A 20400-nucleotide genomic window follows, 5' to 3' on the forward strand; every position below is an offset into this window, starting at 1 on the left:
TCCACATGTCATTATGCACCATACCGGATTATGTCAGATTTCTCAGAAGTTTATTAACATTTCCTGTAGTATTTCCTGACAAATAGATGACTAAAGCATGTTATTGGAAAACATTTCTGCTGAATATGTGTTTTTTAGTTTAACTTCCAACAAAATCCAGAACAAAGTGGCGTGACAGTGAGCACGTACAAGTTCAGCGTCTTACGAGACTTCAAATGAAACAGGAGACATGGCTGCATGTCGCACAGGATCTGAAAGACTATCACTCTAATCATCAGAAATATCTGCTCTGCCTGGTAAGGTCAGAAACCAGCTCACCTGATCATCAAACAGCTCACAATCAGTGTATACAAAAACATCGGTGTGACTCCTAGACATTACATCTTGTTGTAGTTAACACATTAATAAGATACTGTATGTGTTGAGATGTTACATTTAAGATTACTGAACTGTTCTATCAGGTAAAGGAAAGTACAATGTTTGAATGATGTTACAGCATATTCTACTTCTCTGTGGAGAAGGCTCTCTTCATGAGTGGAGGAGGGGTCTTTCCTGCTTCGTAGAGAGATTCAGGAGGAGGGGAGCTCAAGCAGCACCAGTCTGGGATGCGGCCTGTCTGGTTGTAGTAGTCTCGTGACACTGACCTGCTGCCCAGGATGTCCTGCAGTGCCCCGAAGATGGCCCCTGTTGAACAGGACGATATGAACATGAGATGATATGAGAGGGCACAAACAATATTCTTCCAAAAGCTTATCACCTAAAAAACGGCTGACGTTATGGTTTTTGAAGTATGCTGATGTAGAATATTTATCACAATGCAGTATTTTAGATTTCGGAAAGTCTTCAGTTCGGCAGGCAGTGATAAATATTTTAAATAAAATCTCATATCTAACCTCCGAGCCAGGCGGTGCAGTTGGGCTTGGCAGGGGGAGCGTGTATGCGCAAGCTCTTGCTGGCCAGCACATTGCTGTACTTGGGTTTCTCCACCAGGAGGCGTATCTCTGCCAGCAGACGGTGCAGGAAACCTGGCAGCATGGCCGTGCCTCCGATCACCACCAGGTTCTCGGAGAGCACCTTGCGTGCGTCAATGGGGCACTACAGGGAAATACATTTAGCAAATTATACTTATTACTAGTTACTTATACATAAATGTCATCTGTTTGTTCTCACCCTTATATGACAGATTAGAGTGGAAAAGTCAATGTCTACAGCCCTTGCTTTGCAGCCAGGGAAATGTGCAACGGTCTGCTTCTTTAATTTAATCATTTTACACCATCACGCCTTTTCAGCAAACGAAACACTTTAAATGAAAGAACCACCACATCCACTTTTTTTTTTCCCTTATAGCAGTGCAGTAGGAGAAAAGATGGCAGAGGCAGGAGGAATCAGCAGTTCTACCACTACAGGATAGCACTTACTGCTTTTCAGGACAGGTGCAGACTAAACCGAATTTGTGATGGATGAAGGTAGCTGAAGTAGGCATTACTGCAGTGCCTTCTCTCTCGTGTGGATCTCTAATCAAATATCACTGTCAATATATCCTGAGCAGAGTAGACGTATTGCTGCTACAGTCGAACTCCGAGGCTGTGTAATGTCTGCTGCTGCTGGACTGCTGCTGAGATTAATTAGGCCGTCGTGTGCTGACTTGATCCCCACATGGAAAAACAAAACTGCTCTCAGTTAACACGGAATGGCCACGGCCGAGCGCCGTCATGGCAACCACGCAGAGTCAAACCGTACACTTAACTGCGCGTCTGAACAACATGGAGCACAAACCGGGTTGCTGCATTCCTCCTGCCAAAGACGGTGAATGTTTACAGCAGGGTAATTAGGAATAAACTGATGTAGACCTTAAAAGGGAAGATTAGTGAGGCGAAATCCACATGAAATAATGTCAACCAAGCCACAAAGAGGGCCACGTAAGGTCATACTAGTGCCACAACATGCATGTTCTACAGCACTGGTTCTCAAACTATAGAACAAGTACCACTGGTGAATGAATCTCTGAGGTGAAAGAGTTTGATAAACACTGGTCTACAGAATTTTAAAAAAGCTCTAATTCAGTAAACCGAAGAGGCGTCAAGTTATTATAAAAACATCGATAACTCGATTAAAAACCTGGATTTTGTGGTATTTGTGTAGAAGAAATAGGATTCCAGTGCAGACAGATAAATTAGACCCTCTGATTATTAAATGAAATCAAGCTTCAAACGAGGTGCGTGTTGGCCCACTTACACAACACACAGCATGGTGTGCGGATGTGAGACAGTACAGAGGGCCTGAACTCCTCTTTCAAGCTCTTTAAATTCTTCACACAGTTACTTCCATCACTTTGTGTGACACTTTGGACTGCACTTGGACAGATTGCTTTGAAAAAAGAAAGACTGCATGTGTGAAATGGGTTGTTTAAAGCAAACTCCTGCTTTTAAAAAACAGCAAAACTAGGTTATTTTCCCAAGTTAAAAACTTGTTTCCTATTGTTTGTTCCTGTCATGACAAAGAAAGACATTTGATGTTTATCTCGAATGTTACACAGAAAGAATAACTTTTCTCTACCTTGACCAGAGCGTCAAGTATCAGTGAGGCCACGCTCTTCTCTTCATTGTCCTGTTCAAACAGGATCTCCATCACAGAGTCCCTGGGAAAAACAGAAAATCTAATCAGCGACAATTTTGTGACAGAAAAAGTGTTGACAACAAACAGGTTAACGGACAAATGTGCTGTCTCACAGACAGATGGTACAGAGGACCAAGGAAGACATTACCACCACACAACCTAATTTTATATACTGAAAAAGTATTTACAAAACACGTGCAAATATATCAAGTTGAAAAATATTCTATTTTTTATTTACAGAAAAGTAAGAACTAAATCTCTGTGGTCTGTCTGCTCAGTTAAAGCCAACAGTATCCAAACAGTATCATTTAACAAACTACCTGATTGATCCATTGACGTGCAGGATTTTCTCACCATCCAGAGGGTAATCAACATCTGGAGGAGGGGCTGGCCGCTACAGACACATTCACAAGGAGGAAGAAGTTTAAATAAATCTACAGCAGTGCATTACTTAACGTAAACATTTAGATTAGAGACAATATGGATTATTTCTCAGTCAATACAATAGCCGGTAATTTCACCGATAAGATAACCGCTAATTTTTGTTTTGGTTTTGTATTTTAAAAAAAGAAGTTCACAACATGTAGTTATTACACACCTGAGGGTAAGAAAGGCTGAATGTATGGAGAAAAGAAGGATGATTTAATATTCAATAGCTCTGTTCTAACCAAATCTGACATCACTATTATTAACACAACAACAACAAACAACAGTTCTAACTCATTAAAAAACTTACTTTGGCTTTCATGAAACATAAAGCTTATCAATAGTTTTGCATAAGAATTCAAAATAAATTATTAATGATATCAACCGATAATTTATCGGCTGTAATTTAACTAGCCCGATAATTTATAATAATATAAATTTCCCATGATTTACATTTAGATGGAGGCTCCCTAAGTAAATAACTAGCATTAAAAGCTGTACACAAACATTCGACTTACCTCAGCTGTACCGTCCAGGTTAAACTTGGCTTCCTGGATCTTGAGCCCTCTCTGCAGATCACTGACAAAACATGTTCTGACTGCAGGAAGCAAAACATAACCAATCAGCATGCATCCGAGCTAAAGGTAGGATAACATTTCTAACTGAGGACTACCTTTTAACCAATGTCCTTAATGATTATTTAAATCATGAAAGAATTAAAAAACAAATTAATCCATAATACAAAACGCCTTTCTTGCAGACATAAATTACAGTAAATTAAACTCATTCTTGTATTAAAATAAAAGGCTGAAGCCTACAATTTACCAAGTAGAAAATTACATCCTACATTTATTAGGCTGCCCTAAATAGAGTCTGTTTTTATTTAAATAAATTAAAATACAGTATAATATATTGTGGAGGGATGGTAAAGAGCATCCACAGTCTCACTAGAAGTTTGGATCTTTTGTGTGTTGTTTTCTTTCGGGAATTCTGCCTTTGAAGGGAATAAATAATAAGCGTTATCCATTACTCTCACAGGAGCCAAGTGAGACACAAAAAAAGAAGTAGTCAGACCTACCCTTGATATCCTCCACAGTCTCCTCTGGGATGGTCCCTGAAAAAAAGATGAAAAAGAAGATATAAATGAAGGGAAACTTAATTTTCTTTGGTTCATTTATGCATAAATCAGCTATTTCTCTCATTTCACTTCCAAGTAAGATTTATGATGAGGCTGAATCAGCGTTTGGGGAACGTGTGAGATGACACTGCAGAAAATGACTGCTTGGATAAACACTTAGAAAGCTGTTGCAGAAGAAACTTGTAGTATTTTGTCTCTTCTGTCTTATAGACAATTTACAAATCCTGTATGGACTTCAGATTTTGGGCTTTGATTACAGAGATCTCAGCCCTTCTGTGCTTACTGCAGACATTTAGCTCGTTCAACAGTCCAGTCGAGTGAGTTGGCCTGCTGTCTGCCTTAATTATTGATACATATGTGTGTAGCTTCTCTCACTCTGCTGCAGCTTTAGATCTCAAAGCTCAACACAATGACTCAGTTTGGTTTCCTCCATCAAGAAAAAAGTATGGAGAGAAAACTCTAAAATAGACTGTGTGCATACCGTATCTATAATTCACAAATTCAAACTCAAATTGTCACACAGAAACAAGTTCCTCTTATGAATAGTAAATGATGCACAATGGGTCAAAGACAGTATATATCCCAGCTCTCTGCATTGTAAAACAAATCAGCAGTCCATATCAGAGTTACAAGTTCATGCGTTTAACACAGACACACAGTGTTTTCTGTAATTACCAATGACAGCTGGTACACTCTGCCCAGTGGTGGTGTCCGTGTCCACAGTGCATTGTTCCACAAGAAGTCCATCTAATTCTCTACAAGAAATACAGACACATGCGGTTATGGGAGGAAACAAGCACATCGAAGAAGGTTCAATTTTACAGTCCCATGATTTTCAATCAGCACAAACCAGTGTGTGAAATATAAGTGTTCTTTTTATCTGTCAGAGAGCTACTTACTTATGGATGGCTTTCCCTCCCAAAGGCAAAGCCTCCCAAGCTGGCAATATAGGAGTGCACTCATAAACCTGATTTCACAGTTAAGGTGGTAACGCACAAATACCAACCTCAAAGTTTACTAAAAAAAAAAAACTCCTTTTCTTAAAATTCAGAAATATCAATAAAATAACACATCAGTAAGTCAGACACCTATTTGTGCACAGCAGACTTACCAAGGATGGGTTAAATTAGCTTAGCTTAGCACAAAGCAGCTAACCTAGCTCTGACAATGATTCCTTACAACAACTACACACTGTATTATTTAAAAATTCAGAAAAACAAAACAAGACATTGTGGTTTCATAATCAGTTGGTTAATGTACTGTACTACTGTATTAGTGTTATTTTACAATAAATATTGAATTTAACTGTATTGGCATAATTTAAAAAATATAGGACAATATATTTTGTAAAATTATGATAAAGCTTTTTGTTTCATTCATTTAAGGGTCACTGTACCTGATAATAATAATAATAATAATAATAATAATAATAATGGTCTAATACTGTATACCCTTATACTGTGACATATTCTGAGACAGTTATTGTACTGTGAAAATCTCACACCTTATCCTTTCTCCTAATTCCACAAAAGAAAGCAAATACATCGATTTCTTTAAGGAGTCAAAGACTCCAAGATAACAGGAAAAGGATACAGGAAGGACCAACGTCTCTGTGTAGCCACAGTCCATCACCAGAGCAGAGTTGATGCCCAAAGTCATGATGGCCATGAGGTGACTTGGGGCAAAAAGCACAGACGGCACCTAGAAAACACCATCAAAGAATAACACTTAACACACTCACTACACTGTTGCTTACGCACCAAAAAGATGTGTGTTTACTCTTCTCAGACTTGAGTCTGTGTGGGAAATTTTGGCAATGAATTTTCAAAAATAAGTATATTAAATTAGCGGTGTCCTACAGGATCTGTGTAGTTAACATACCTCAAACTGTTTGAAGAAAACCTTGGTGAGCGTCTCCCTGAAGTGAGATGGGCAGAGGATGGACTCGATGATGACCACTCTTCTGTCGCGAGGGTTCACCAGCAGGTGCCTGATTGAGACAAATAGGAAGACAATCTTTGATCTGGATCCCATTTTGAGCTAGAAGTGGTATATGTTCTGTAAAAAGGGTGTTTAACACTTAGTATGAATAACTAATGCAGCAGAGTCTCACCTGAAGTACAGTATATGGATAAACTCTTTGAGGATGACATAAAGCTCTTCTGTGTTGATGTTGTACTGAACCACTTTGACGGCCTGAAAGTGAGACATTACATAAAACATTAACATATTTCACAATTTCCAAACATCCTTCCTTCAGCAAAGCACAGCGGCGTCTCACCTGTTGCTGTCCTGGTTTCCGAATCTCGCTGGGAATTATGAACCTGGGCCCCGTTTCCCCTGCAAAGCCACATCTGCAAGAAAATGAAAGAGTCAGACGGGCTGCTAGAGGATGTGCAGAGAAGATATCGACATATATATTTATACCAATACTGGTGAACTGTGTACAAACTAAACCAATATGTTCATTACTTTTTAGTGAGGAACCAAAATCTGGCTCAAGGGGCCACAAAATCATGTTATGAAATGGAAAGCGAATTTACTAGGGTGCATATAAATAGAATAAGAGTGCAGCTCTGTGTCAACCGTTGAGGGACAGTAACTGTGGACAAAGACATCATTATTAAAAGAGAAGATAACAGTCCTCTTGGTCTCCATGTGACTTGCCTCAGGCCCTCAGTGTTTTCATCTATAACCCTTCTGACTAAAAGTCCAGTAAGAAAACCGACAGGTGACAAAATAACAACACTAGAATGAAGTGAATCAACATTTTATACACCCCACAGAGCACAGTGTGTGTATAGTGTGCAGCACTGAAGCCATATACACTGCCAATGACTTATATTAGATATTTTATTGTGGCAACCTTGATAAATCTTCAGTAATGTTCTCACTGTAAATACTCTAAATGTGTGGAGATGTGTGGCATATGAGGTAGAGTTAGGTGAAGTGTCTTTTGGTACCAGACAGCTTTCAGATTACAAAGTAAGTTAACTACTTAAACACAAACAACTATGTAGGTCACTCAAACAGCAGTCAACACTACATCTTAAACAACCAGTACAATAAAACTCTTCTGTGGGTTTATAACCAGAACATTTAGGTAAAGTTTAGCTATCTTTAGATTAGAAATGAAGTATGTAGGCTGTCCCAAATGCAGCTAATGGCGTTCAGTGCAGTTGTTTGTCTTCACTTATTGGATTTGATCGGAGCTCTGCATTGGCATTAGCTGACACTAGTTAGCACTGACGGGGCTAACACCGCTACATCATCTCCACTTTATACAAATATGAATCCTGTGCGGGTTTAAAGCTGCATTACACCTAAAGGTACCAAGACGTGGGCGGCTGTAGTGAAGAAAACAAATATAACGAGTGACCGTCTGTGTTGTAAAGACTCACTTTGTGTACGCGGCTCCTAAGTCAATGACGATCGCAGTCTTCTCTCCTCCACTTCCCAGTCCATCAAATAATGGCATTTTATCAACCTGTTAATGCAACAATGTCAGTATTTAGCGCTCATGTGCATCGTTTCAAAAGGATAAAGAAATAAAGAAGATCTGTTGTCTTCCTGTTGTTGGGCTGGGTCGGGTCTTCACAGACGCGATGACGTCACATACCGTCGCCTGATCAAAAGTAGGCAGAAAATGATCAGACTGCCTATTGTTACTACTATTACTAGTATTATTATTATTATATTGTTCAACCGGTAAAATGTCCTCACCTGTCCAGATTAATCAGTAACATGGAGACTTTTCAAATACAAAGAGAAAAAAACACACATTGTATATAAGATCATCCAAATGCAGGCCTAACGGACAAGTTCAAAGTACATTTTCTATCAGTTTGTTATCAATTATTTATTATTATCATATATTGTCCATATATCATCCTTAAGCATTGAATATCCCTGTATTTTTTTTGGGGGGGGGGGGGACAAAGAAACATTTGTAACAGTGAAGAGCTGTAATAAATTGACTTCCACTGAATCAAAATGTTGCTTCAGAGGTTTTCTGTCATAAAAGGGCTGCAATTCTGGGAACATAAAACAAATAACGATTGTCTCTCTGACTATCGACACACACAGATGTAACACATGGAGGCTGATGGTGTAACCTCACTTGACCACCACAAGGGGTCCCCGGAACTTTTCCTGCATGTAAATGTGTTTTAAGCTTTGTCCACTGTTGCTGGGCTGTCCGTGGAAAGTTCTCATATTAAGGCTAAAATCTATGTGTCACATGAATCACATTTATCTGATACAAATAAATACAAAATGATTTTACTTGCTTGTTATACAATTACCATTCTGCATTTCCTGTATTCAGTGTCACCTCCCACCTCATCCATGGCAACAGTTTGAGTCCCTTAAACCTTCAGCATCTTTGATACCACTGTTGACTTTTTGGAAAGTAACATACAATTGAAACTGTGCAGTTGTGCAGACCGGCATGATATGTAACTTAAGATTATTATAAAAATGTACATACACCACTACTTATACCAAGTGCTCATGCTTGTATGCAGTGCTATTTTGGTGTAACTGTGCTAATTGAATGGGACAGAGAAGAAACACATCCGCTTGTTCAAAAAACAATTCTTTATTTTTAGAAGTACCACAAGTCTACTTGTACACAACATAATGCAGTGTAAAAGCTGGGAGTGCATAATTAATCACTGTAAGAACGTGGATAATCACTGATACCTCCTGTGCTCACTAACACCAAACACACCACTATATTCTTCTATATGCTCCTTTCGTTTTACAATTAGTTTTTGGTTCTGATAACTACTGATATGAAAATACACTTAACTGTGAATGTCAACTTGCACATGAGCCACAATTCCATTAAAAATAAGTTGAAATCAACTTTTGCATGTGCAGGGACTCTTCTAGAAAAAAAAAGCAAGAGGGTGGCATGAAGATTTTAATGAGTCGCAGAAATATATACTGATTTAATCAGAAACAATGATATGTATCAATATGTGCTTGCAAAAGCCCCCAAATGACAATATTTTACATTAGTAAAGCATTGAATAGAATTATCTAAAGAAATAAATGAATCAGGTTATTTCTTTGAACTTCTTTTCCCTTGAACTTTAGCCTATTACTTAGTCTAAACGTGATCTAAACAGATCGTTCAATTATATGTGTTGATTTCCATTTTTGACATGTTATGTTTAGAATTAATCTAAATGAATGTGTTAAATATAACAGCAACCAGTGTGTAATGTCACCACTATGTAAGTTTAGATAAAGGTATCAATCATGATTATTGATAAATGCCATTTAAAATAGTAAATCATGTTAATTTACTAAAAATGTATATGTATCAAAATATTATAACATTATACAATACATTTGCCCCTGTTGTAACAAAGCTGATTACACTTAAATCAATTTTACAATCTGTTGATAAAAAAAAAAGGTTTATGTAGTATTTAGGTTACAGCAAAAGAAACCGACAGTGAAAGACGGTTTCTTAGTAAACGAGGACAATAACAACCTTCTGTGGCCCCTCTGCTCTCTGTGAGCAGCAGGCGACCCTTAACTTGAGGTGAAGGAGCTGTCCATTCAGCACCACCAGCAGCCTCATATGATCCAAAAAACAATGAAAACAATGAAAATACATATATGGAATAGAAGGAATAGATGCACGGGAAGGCAACAGCTCGGTTTATGGTGAAATCATATGTCAAAGCCGCCAGTTGGAAGGAATCCTGCAGATTTGAAGCATTTGGTGGCAGCACTTCTGAAGCAGCCGGACATACGTAGAGAAGACTGAGACTTTCAGTCAGTGACGCTGAGCTGCACAACAACAAGCCTCTCCTTCCCACACCAGACTATCCTGAATTTGTATCCGTACGAACTGCAATTTTTTTTATTTTAGTTGCACACTGCAAGAGAAGCTCTGCGTCCTCCAGACACAACGATCCGTCATGAACTCTGGAAGGTAAAGGCAATTTTTAAAAAAATTATTATTATTGTTATCCTATCTGAATTTTGACTCTATATGCAAGAATGTGCGGTTTAAGGGGGACGCGTTCTGGTGTGACTGGTGTGCGGCTATGATTAGCTCCAGTGTGGCAATTCTGTGCAGCCAAGATTGGAGAAATGTGATTCAACACCGCAATTTGTTTACAGTGCAAATGCTCGAGCGATTGTGTTGTCAGGTGGTGGACTGCGCGAGCATACTGGCTGAGAGCGATTTAAAACTGTATCGATTACAGGGGAGGTGCGCAGGCAGGAAAGTGGGTTGTATTGTAATATTGTTGGACCGTGCATGATTTCTCTCAGACTGGGTGTCACCCTCTTAACACCATACCAATCGGTTCTCTTCCTTCTCCAACAGCAGTGATTGATTATTAGGTGATTATTGCTGTCACATCATGTGAAGCAACACATGAGCCATACACAGATGTTTGCTTTGTTTTTAATCAAATTCAGCATTTGATAATGTGCATATATCCTGTTTGAAATTTGCCCTCTGTTATTGGAGAGATGTGAGATGTGAAATGTGAAAATGTAACATTCATGGATCCATCTGTAGAGGATCCTAGAGGAGAGAAAACCTGGTGCTATTTATAGGTGAAGTGCGGAGGGGTGCTAAGGATTGCTGTGTCAGATTCTCTCTCTCTCTCTCCTCTCTAATTTGTCATCCCCCTGTGTGTGTGTGCTGTGCGCGCGCGCGCGCGCGCCCAGCATTTCCCTCTATTTATACAAAATGAACACAAGAGTCTGAGATGAAAAGGAATTTCATCCGAATTATTCAAAACGGTGCAACTGCAGCATCAAAGCAAAGACAGGCAGAACTGCACAGTTAATCCTGTTCTCTGTGGTTATCACAGGCTATATGGAGTCCTCACTTTGATTTCTGACCCTTTAATCTGCAGTTGTCACCCCTCTTCCCTCCCTGACACTGCCACCTCTGCTTTGCCTGTCCGCCTGCTGGCTGGGTGGCAAAGCGTTGAAGTTGCAGACAAGGACTGTTCACTCCTCAGTTAAGCTCATTAGCATTTGTCATTTTGCGTCCGCTCTCAGCAGGCACTGAGACGAAACAGAGATGCAGATGTTTGGGACGCTACATCGCCTCCTCCTGGCTGGGCTCCTCTGTCTCTGTGTCGATGGAACCCCTGTCCCCCTTCAAAACTTCACCCCTGGGCAGGACAGTGACTGTGACAGACAGTGTGCCAGCTCAGTAACAACTGTTGGGTCAATGCTCACCACAGATGTAAAGTCTGAACCCTCAGATACAGAACATGTGACTGGCCTGATACTGAATGTAGGTGCAAGAGGCGGGGCTGGCCCGCATGGAAGACCTGAGGGGACAGCTCCTGTGACACAGACAGCAAATGGGGACAGCTTTGATGGAAGATCTGGGCCGAGTGAGGCTGGCGGAGAGGCATGGAGCCAAAGGAGCGAGGTAAAGAAGGTTGGGAGCACTTCTGAGATGGGAGACGCTCAAAGGCAGTCGGAGGCAGTTTCAGTGCTGCCTGTTGATCCAGAAGGTAAAAAAGAGAGCATATTTGTCACCAATGAGCCTATATTAAGTCCTACAGGTGGGAGGAAGCAGTTGGACAGAGCTGTGAGTACCACAAGGTTGATTCCAGATGGATTTTTTGCCTCCTCCACAGTGCCACCACAGCTGAGCATCACAGCCAGCAAAGACCAAAGCGGGGAGGACCGAACAAAACTGCCTGGTTATGGAGATTCTCTGCAGGATAAAGACCCAGAAACGAGCTCGCCGTCCTCTAAAGAACCTCCCACCCCTGGAGAAAGGATGCAGAAACTGACCTCCCACAGTCCCATCCCTCCCTCGGTCTTTGTCTCCCCTCGGACCTCCACACCTTTGTCCATTTGGGGCCACAGTGGAGCTACAATATCCTCCCTCCCAGACCCCCTGTTACCTGAAATTGGACCAAATCTGATGCCCAGAGAGGATGGACCAGAAAGCCTGTGGACTGAGGCAGCAAGGCCTGGTGCAGGTAAGTCAAGAAAAATTAGAAAAGCTTAATTAATGTTGGTAGAAAATGGGCATGCATGGATTTTTATTAGGGTAAAACTTTCTGTAATCCCCTGATTAGTCATTAATCCCAAATGTCAGGCACTGCTCTGCAGTCATTGTCAACGTATAAGAATTCCCTCTACAACAAGCTGTTTTTCTGGCGTGCTGGAGTTTGCAGGGTTTCAGGAGGCTTCATTAAAAAAGTGAAGCGGAAATGAAAGCGACACGTCTAGTGGCAGAGATTGCCTTTGATGATTGGCAAAGAAGGCGCCCGCTTTTCCACGCTCCACTTTGAACCCCAGCTGGGACCCGTGGCAGTCTAATTACTTTCTATTCCTGACGAGAGCCTGAAAAAAAAAAAAAAAAAAAAGAGAACACACACAACTGCCAGGAAAAGGCTGGTGGCAGGGTGTGTTATACAAGTCTTTGGAGGATTCAACCCCTCTTTCTCTCTATCTATATACCCACACTAAAACCTCTTCTCTTTCTTTCCCACCCTCAACACTCCTCATCCAGACTATTGTAAAGAAGCAGGCAGGTTATTATTCAGTGAGGCAGGAAAGGGAAATGGATTAAAGGAGTCTGAGCCAATATAGTTCCTGCCGTCCATTTGGGGCTTGTCTGTTTGATGAAGCTTCCTCCCAACAGGAAGGGAGCTGACAAAAAAACGCAATTCCCAAAACAGCATTATGTAAAGGGATTGCAGTCTTTATAAGCATTTTTCAGCCTACTTTACTTTGGACTAAAGGAAAAGCCTGAGAGATATGCAGTAACAGTTTCCCCTGTGACAGCTCCCTCTGTGGTAGCCTCTTATCTGGAAAGAAGCCTTTTTTCAAACAATCCTCCTTTCATTGTGTCTTAGCTGCATTGTGAACTCGGCTCCGAGTGCTCCTAATGAGAAAACTGCATGTCCAAAGAGGTTCGAAAGAGCTGCTTTCTGTCATAAAAGGCTATATGCTGACTACAGTTGCTGCTTTGCAATCAAAAACATATATTTTTCGCTGTCAGCAGAGAGAAACACCTAAAGAAACTGCAAGACCCTCAACTTGTCTTCGTTCATTTGACCTAGTTTACTCACTGAAATGAACCTATATAGCATGGTCACAAAAACATTTTTAGACTGCAGTATTTCACTGACAATCCTGCCCTTTGGAAATTAAATACCATGCCACATATCCTGACCGTCATTCTGTCTCTGTGCTTGTGTTGACACGATTACAGCAGACACCGTGGTCCCGCTGTCTCAGGATGAAGCCACAGAGGGCACCATGTCATCAGAAGCTCTGCCTCTCATCTTTGAGCCCTTTGAAGATGTCACACCAGAGGGGGCACCAGCTGAAGCAGAGGCAGCGGTCACACTGGTGCCAGGCAGTGCTCAGCCTCCTGCTGCCATGGCTACCGGAGGAATGCCTCTGTCAGAGGTGGACCTGGACCAGCTGGTCACCGTGGAGACAGACAGTGATGGTCCCTCGCATGCCCCGCCCCTGTTGATGCCAGACTGGACGTCACCTTGGCAGACGTCTGGCGCTGAGCTGCCGGAGCCAATCAGCTCCTCGGGCCCGTCTGTTTCACAGCGGCGAGCCGGAACTGAGCCGGATGATCATCCTGAGAGAGGTGATGTGGCAGAACCAGAACAAATGAATAATGCTCTATGGAGCAATTATTAATGTACCATAATGCTATAAAGGATTTACCCATATTTCTCCTAATCACATGTGCTTCATGTTACTGCCAACCATGTTCCAAAGTGTAAGGTCATAATTCGTAAGTGTGATGTAGCTGCTAGTTTCAGAGTGTGTATCACAAATGTAATTGGTTTGCTGTATACTAAATTTCTATGAGAATATGCATTTAAAACCTAGTAAAAAAGTGGAATTATAGTTGTATTATAGTCACATCATGATTGCCTCTATTAAAAAGATCAGATATTTTTTTGTTTCACTTTGATAAAACAACATTTCCTTCTAGGCAGCCTCTGGTTGGTATTTGTGTTATTTCATCATTGATGTGAACTAGTAGACTCTAAAAACATGCTTGAATATGAATCATTTTGAAAATGGTTGCTTATTGTATGAATTTGCAAATTCAATGCTGCTGGTTGTTATTACATTTCTTAAGTCAGAGTTTCTTATCTGCACTTTAATGCACCAGAAAGACTTCGTTTCATCACATTACCTTGCTAGGATATTGTAATTCATCCCTGATTAAACCTTCAGTGTGACAGATTACCTATTGTATCTCATTTCCACATGGCTTTGACATGAACTGGCACCAATGGCTGCACAGACCAAAGCTCTCACACATTGTTAGACGTTAAAATGAGCTGTGAATTGTAGCAGCAGTTGCACAGTGAGTGAAAAACCTCCGCTTCTCTCTGTGTGTGCCATGTGATTTGGGACATGTAGGCGCTGTGAGGACACAGAACCTCCAGGAGGACTTGCCCACCACTGGCCCCTCCTTCTCATCCTTCCAGCATGCTATGACAACGGTTACCATGGAAACCCATCAGGCCATGCACAAATCCAGATCAGGGTTAGAGGAGATGGAGTCTGAAGGTAAGACGAGTTATATCGCCTATTGAAAAAACAATTTCATTTAAATTAGGATTTTTTTTTTAACATTTAATTTTCACTCATGAATTTGCCCGTTCCCTCTTGCCTGCTAAGTAGGTGGTTTTTATTATTTTGTTTCCCACAGAGGAGCCAGATGAAGAAGAGGATGATGAGAACTCTGAGGAGTCAGTGGAGGATGACAGCGAGGAGGACCTAACAGAAACACCTAAAACGTCCTCAACGCCTCCTCCGTACAGCCTCATCCCTCCACCTCCTGTATGGGTTCAACGCAACCAGGGGCTGAGTATGACAACGTGGTTTCTAAATCTTTTTATAAGCCTAAGAATTTAACAGGATGTATTTAATGCTCATACCTTCACTTGAAAGGCAGAGACATTTAAACTGTACAAGGGAGAAATAGTTTTATAGGATGTTGCCCTGCTAAATCTGTGACTCTTTTCTTCCAGTGCGGAGCTGGGTAGAGCTGATCAGAGAAAAGGTGAGACTGCCCCCTGCTGTCCTTGAAAAATCTTGGTTGTCAATCAAAAATGACAGTTTCCTTCACTCCTTCACTAACCAGTGTTAAGGAATAATCTGGCAACATTCTCTATTTTTCTCACTGTCAATAAATGCAATGAAAAGATCAACATTAACAATAAATTTATCCTACTAACAAGTATTACCTCTGTGTCCAAAGCACGATCTTCTTTCTTTGTGCCATAGAGCTTCTTTGTTGTCCAGAAAACTATTAAAATTCTATTAGATTTGTCCAAGGGCCAGAACAAACAAACACTGAAACAAAAGAAACAAAAAAACATTAATTGAATTTAAAAAATATATAAAAAGTAAGTCCTGCTACCATAAATTATCTCTATGGGAACCAAATGTGTTTTAATCCGCGGCTGAAAGTAGTCCATAACAAATTAACCATTTACTCCAGTTTGAGTAACATTAGCTCAAATCTACAGAGACCACTTTCGGGTACAAGAGAGATTAAATGGATTTACCTGGATCGGACATGTTTACAACTCTGCTCCATTTAACCTCTGCGTCTCTCGGCAGGCGGGTTATGTGTCTGGGATGTTGGCCCCTGTGGGTATTGGCATCACTGGGGCCCTGCTAATCGTAGGTGCCCTCTACAGCATCAGGATGATTCACCGCAAAAGGAGAAACAGCTTCAAACACCAGAGGAGGAAGGTCAGACAGCCAGAGGTCACTACCCTATTTGTATTTACCACTTTTTACTTGTTTTAGTTGTTATTGGTCTTACATTGAGTTGAGTATTAAGTTTATTTGTTTTCTCCAGCAACCTCGAGAGCCTGGGACCAGCCGTCAGGACCAGGCCATGCTGCTGGCCGACAGCTCTGAGGATGAATTCTGATGAGACCGTTTTGGGCTCCTTTTGTCAGTGACCAATGGCTGATGCTCCTGCAAAGGAGGCTCGGCGAACACCCCCATCGCTATGACTACCGCATCTCCAATCACCCTGGGCTGTTTGGCTAAAACTCATCTGATCCACAGAGTGTGACTGAGTATAGGGCACAATTTGCACAAGCTGCACAAAGGTCAGCTTTGTATTCCCCCTTTCTAAAAGTACCAATGTGAGCACTTTTCTGAATGTTGTCAGGTGATGTTGACTCTAATGGCTCGGCAGGACTGGTGTGATGCACTGACATAAAAAATAATATTGCATAAAAAACAAAATGCATTAGCAGGGTGTTGACAGGATGGAAGTGTTTCTGGTACATTGAGGTTTTGGCTTTGTGGAGTTGAGGGGGAAAGTGAGGACCAGAAATTAAAAAGGGCTGTAGAAGAGTTACATTACATAAAAAAATGTAGATATATGTAGGCTACTGTATAAGTAGCTGATTTGGGGTCAGTCTTGTTAGTGTAAATACATTTTTCTTTCTTGGTATACATTTAAGATATTTAAAGGAAGTGTTTAATATTTTGGGAAACTGCTGAGAGTTAGATGAAGAGATTGATGCCATTCATCCGTTAGCTGGAGCTAACAGCCGGATAGCTTAACTTAGCATAAAGACTGGGTTCTGCCCAAAGGAACAAAACCGGCCTACCAAACCCCTAAAAGATCACTAATAGACATGTTTGTTTAACGCATACAAAAAATTAAGTTAATAATTAATAATTATTATAATATAATTATTATTATAATTAATTATCACAGACAGAAATAAGAGTTGTATTGGTCTTCTCATCTAAATCTCTGCAAGAAAGGGAATAATTGTGTTTCCCAAAATGCTCAACTATTTCTTAAAGCAAGATCTCCACATTTTAGAAACCTACACAGGATTCATTTCAATTAATGCTTCGTTTAAATGTGAACTTTGTGGAAATGTAAATGTTTTATTCAAAGGCATTTGTTTATAAATGTTACTGTGAGACGCACATACAAAATACCATAATCCTACAAAAGTATGTAGCATAAAACAGGTTTTGATGTACAATATAACTCTGATATTAAGTCATTCTTTTGCCACTTTGACTTTTGAAAGGTGCATGATTATGTCTGTTGACACACAGACCCATTTCAGACTTCTTTCTAATGACGTAAGTGTTTCTGTTGGCTGGAAAAGCACAAAGACACTGGGGCAGAAATTAATATTTTCACGTGAATTTTTTTAAACAACTAATTTTGCAAAATATTAGTTTCTGTGTATTAATATGGTCCAGACAAGGACAGGTAAGAGACATTTTGGCCAACACACTTGGCCCAAGAATGTCACATTGCTGAGATGCAATGAATTTTAGTCAAAGTCTTTACATTTTAGGAGAAAATAAGACGAATCATTTAATAAAAACGTCTCTGCTGTAAATCAAAAAGAAAAGGTACAAGAAATATTTGAACACTACGCATTTGTAACACAAATGACGATAACGGTCTTGTCTTTTTGTTTGAATATATTTTCTGTAACTTCATAAGCCATCTCATAAGCTTAATGTACAACTGCCTGTTTATATGCAATAATACTGTTTTAGGGTAAGTGTGGTGTAAAATAGTGGACACTTTTGTCTCTTTATGTAGATACAAAACAGGATGTGATGAAATAAACAATTCTTGTAGATGTCTGATTGAGACTCTTTCTTATAATACAGCTTAAAAGTGTGGATTGTTTTAAATAAAAACCACTCCAGACAGCAGACAAGATAACCCAGTTTACAGCATTAAAAAAATCAAATAATTTATTTCTGTGTTCTTTTTCCACATTAAATAAAAGCTATCGGACATTTCCAGATCAAAATCAAGAGAAGGGGACAGGGAAGAGGAACAGGGCAAACAGAAATCTGACATGCAAAAAAACCTTTTGCTCTCCCCTTTGCACACTTCGTGGATGGAGGCGGTGCTGGCTGCCTCGAAAAGACTGCAGGAAGCCCCTGTGGTTGGTTGGTTGCAGGGACCACAGCTTTTTGTGGCGCAGGCCAAGATAAATCTTGTTTATCTGACTAACAAACTGGTTTCTGGGGGAGTTCATGATTGTAACACTCAAAATGTAGGATGGCAGATGTCGCCCCAGGTGAGGACAGAGGAGTGGGGTTGTGATTGTTAGAATCAGCCACCTGGATAGCGCAGTGGAGGTCCTGAATGAGGAAAAAACTGCTTCTGACATCTGTGAACACTGAACTGGCATGTCAAGTCAAAACTTATTCCAAATGCATTGTCAGAGAGAGCTGAGAAAACTATGCAACATCACGAGCCATGGCTACAAACTGATATTGATGACGAAGCCCTTCAGTCTGTGATCATGGTCTAAACAGAGCCCTTTGGCTCTTTGTGACAGGCTGTAATGCCCATATACCTAATGGAACTGCCAGAGTTTCACAGGAGTACAACAAAAAAAAGAAGATAACAGACCCTTTTCCTTCAAAATTTAGAACACCCCGTTGTACTGACGTCTAGTTTAAAGGAGGCTAATTTTGTAAGGTGTTACCTATCCTGTCCTTTAATTCGTAAGTAGTCTCAGTGTAAAAAGAAGAAAAGGCTGGGACAGTGACGGGACACAGAAGAGGGGAAACGAGTGTCCAACACAGGGACAGAAGATTTTAAACCTCCAAAATAAACCAGAAGGCGTTTACACAGGGTGACTATTGAAATAGAGTGTCAGATGAGCAGTAAAAACAGTCGGTGTCTGGTGTCTAGAGCACTTTCATATGCCCACTATGAACTGCTCAGAATTCTCCTAACACCTCTGGATGGGCTAAAGTAGCACAGAAATTAAAATGAAAAATCAAATCTGATAAATCAACCAAAACCGACCCCTTCCCAACAAATGATTCTCAAAAAAAAAAACATGCTCTCAATATATCTGATGAATAGAACAACACTCATATACAAATCTGAAAAAAAAAAAAAGAAAGAAATATAGGTCATCTGATCCATTGCTCCAAATGCACACAGACATACACTTACATACTGGGACTGTTTTATGGGTGGAAACTCTGTAAACATCTACTCTCCCTTTCAGTCCTGGGCTCCTGTGGACGACATATCTTTGATTAACTGCTGAAAGGGGAAATAAACCCAAAACACAGACAGGACCCTGTAGTGTCATTCATAAAGACTTGCTCATCGGTCCTTAAATCATTATAGCATCTGACTACCATGAATGCTTCTCAGAGACAGCGTTTGTTCTGTAGTCAATATTTTGGAGCAGATTTTACTCTGATTCAGTTGTGCCACATGGCAGTGTCTCACAGTGCTTTCTAGTCTAATATTTAGGCAGGATAAAAGCACACAAAAGTCCAATTGCATAATTTGAAGTTTACTTAAAATAATTGCATTTACAACTTGTGACGTAGGTTGTTCCAAATGTTTGATTTAGGGTTTACTGTCCCCCTCAACGATCAACCCAACTGCATGCTGCCCTTTCTATTGCATTAATTACTAACTCCAATTCAGGAAAGCTTTAAAAAAGTGTGTGATTTGTTCCTTCCTGTTGTTCTTATTAGGCTGGAACAAAAGCACAGCACCTCAAAAGGCTCAGGTTTTCCTGCACGGGGCCTCTGAAAGTAGAGAAATCAAAGTCAAACAGAACAGATCCACACCGCTGTCAAAATAACAAGACACACAAAGACACTTTCATACGTACACATACACACTGCAGCAATTTCCAAAGATGTGCATCTGACCTTTGTTCATTTTACTTTTTAAGAAAAAACAAAAAGCGGCTGAAGCAAACTTTCTTTGCCATAATTAGTGTGAAGTGGAACGTCCGGGTGCATCTATGACGTGTTCCAGGCTGGAGATCTTGAAATGTTAGCGAGGTTGGTTGTGCATCGAGTTAGGGCACCTGGGAAGTGCATTGTGGACTCAGCCGCTTTTGAGCAGCATGAAGTTATACAGGTGTAAAGTAGACCATCTAAATAAACTGAAAGCGAACACAAGAATAAAATATAATCTGCTAAGAATACTTGTCTATTTTTTCCTTTTTATCAAGAGATAAACACAAACACGCACACAGCATACTCAAACAGGAATCCAGCATATGTAACACTTCGCCTCCGGTCTGGTGCCGAGCGCAGTCCAGAGCCGGGGGCCGAGGCTGCTGTGTGATCACTGCAGTTGTGGTCGAAGAGTGTTGATGCGTCGAGTGGCACTTGCAATGAGGAGAAACAGTTAGAATAATCTAGAAAGGAGTAAACTGAGA

The 20400-nt window shown here is 40.5% G+C and overlaps 2 protein-coding genes across 3 annotated transcripts; one reads left to right on the forward strand and one right to left on the reverse strand.

Annotated features, from left to right (window-relative positions):
* On the reverse strand, positions 1-7779 carry actr10 (actin related protein 10; the record flags this gene model as incomplete). The annotated part of the gene is given in 13 exon segments (XM_035678827.1): positions 1-684; positions 894-1095; positions 2557-2638; positions 2937-3010; positions 3561-3640; positions 4121-4156; positions 4856-4935; positions 5080-5147; positions 5774-5881; positions 6062-6170; positions 6294-6376; positions 6462-6534; positions 7582-7779. Coding segments are annotated over 13 exon segments (1254 nt in total). The 5' UTR covers positions 7659-7779.
* A 2210-nt stretch (positions 7780-9989) lies between these two features.
* Positions 9990-16859, forward strand: LOC118340785 (armadillo-like helical domain-containing protein 4). Of its 2 annotated transcripts, XM_035678924.1 has the most exons (9): positions 9990-10133; positions 11222-11688; positions 11815-12165; positions 13407-13799; positions 14591-14740; positions 14883-15041; positions 15205-15236; positions 15800-15949; positions 16044-16859. In XM_035678924.1, exons 2-9 carry the CDS (start codon positions 11244-11246, stop codon positions 16116-16118), a joined length of 1755 nt encoding a protein of 584 aa, XP_035534817.1. In that variant the 5' UTR covers positions 9990-10133; positions 11222-11243; the 3' UTR covers positions 16119-16859. The 2 variants fall into 2 exon arrangements, with proteins under 2 accessions (XP_035534817.1, XP_035534816.1); XM_035678923.1 differs by having other exon boundaries at positions 11222-12165.
* The last annotated feature ends 3541 nt before the right edge of the window (positions 16860-20400 follow it).

The sequence above is a fragment of the Morone saxatilis genome, unplaced genomic scaffold, assembly GCF_004916995.1.
Source record: "Morone saxatilis isolate NCDOM2014 unplaced genomic scaffold, NCSU_SB_2.0 Contig7, whole genome shotgun sequence".
Classification (NCBI taxonomy): Eukaryota; Metazoa; Chordata; class Actinopteri; family Moronidae; genus Morone; species Morone saxatilis.

What these genes read in the sequence shown, in the direction of transcription:
- LOC118340785 (XM_035678923.1), top strand. Translation starts at nt 11,244, where the DNA reads ATGCAGATGTTTGGGACGCTACATCGCCTCCTCCTGGCTGGGCTCCTC. An exon ending in TCAACGCAACCAGGGGCTGA is followed by an intron (nt 15,042 to 15,204) that starts GTATGACAACGT and finishes CTTTTCTTCCAG; the next exon opens with TGCGGAGCTGGGTAGAGCTG. An exon ending in GGAAGGTCAGACAGCCAGAG is followed by an intron (nt 15,950 to 16,043) that starts GTCACTACCCTA and finishes TGTTTTCTCCAG; the next exon opens with CAACCTCGAGAGCCTGGGAC.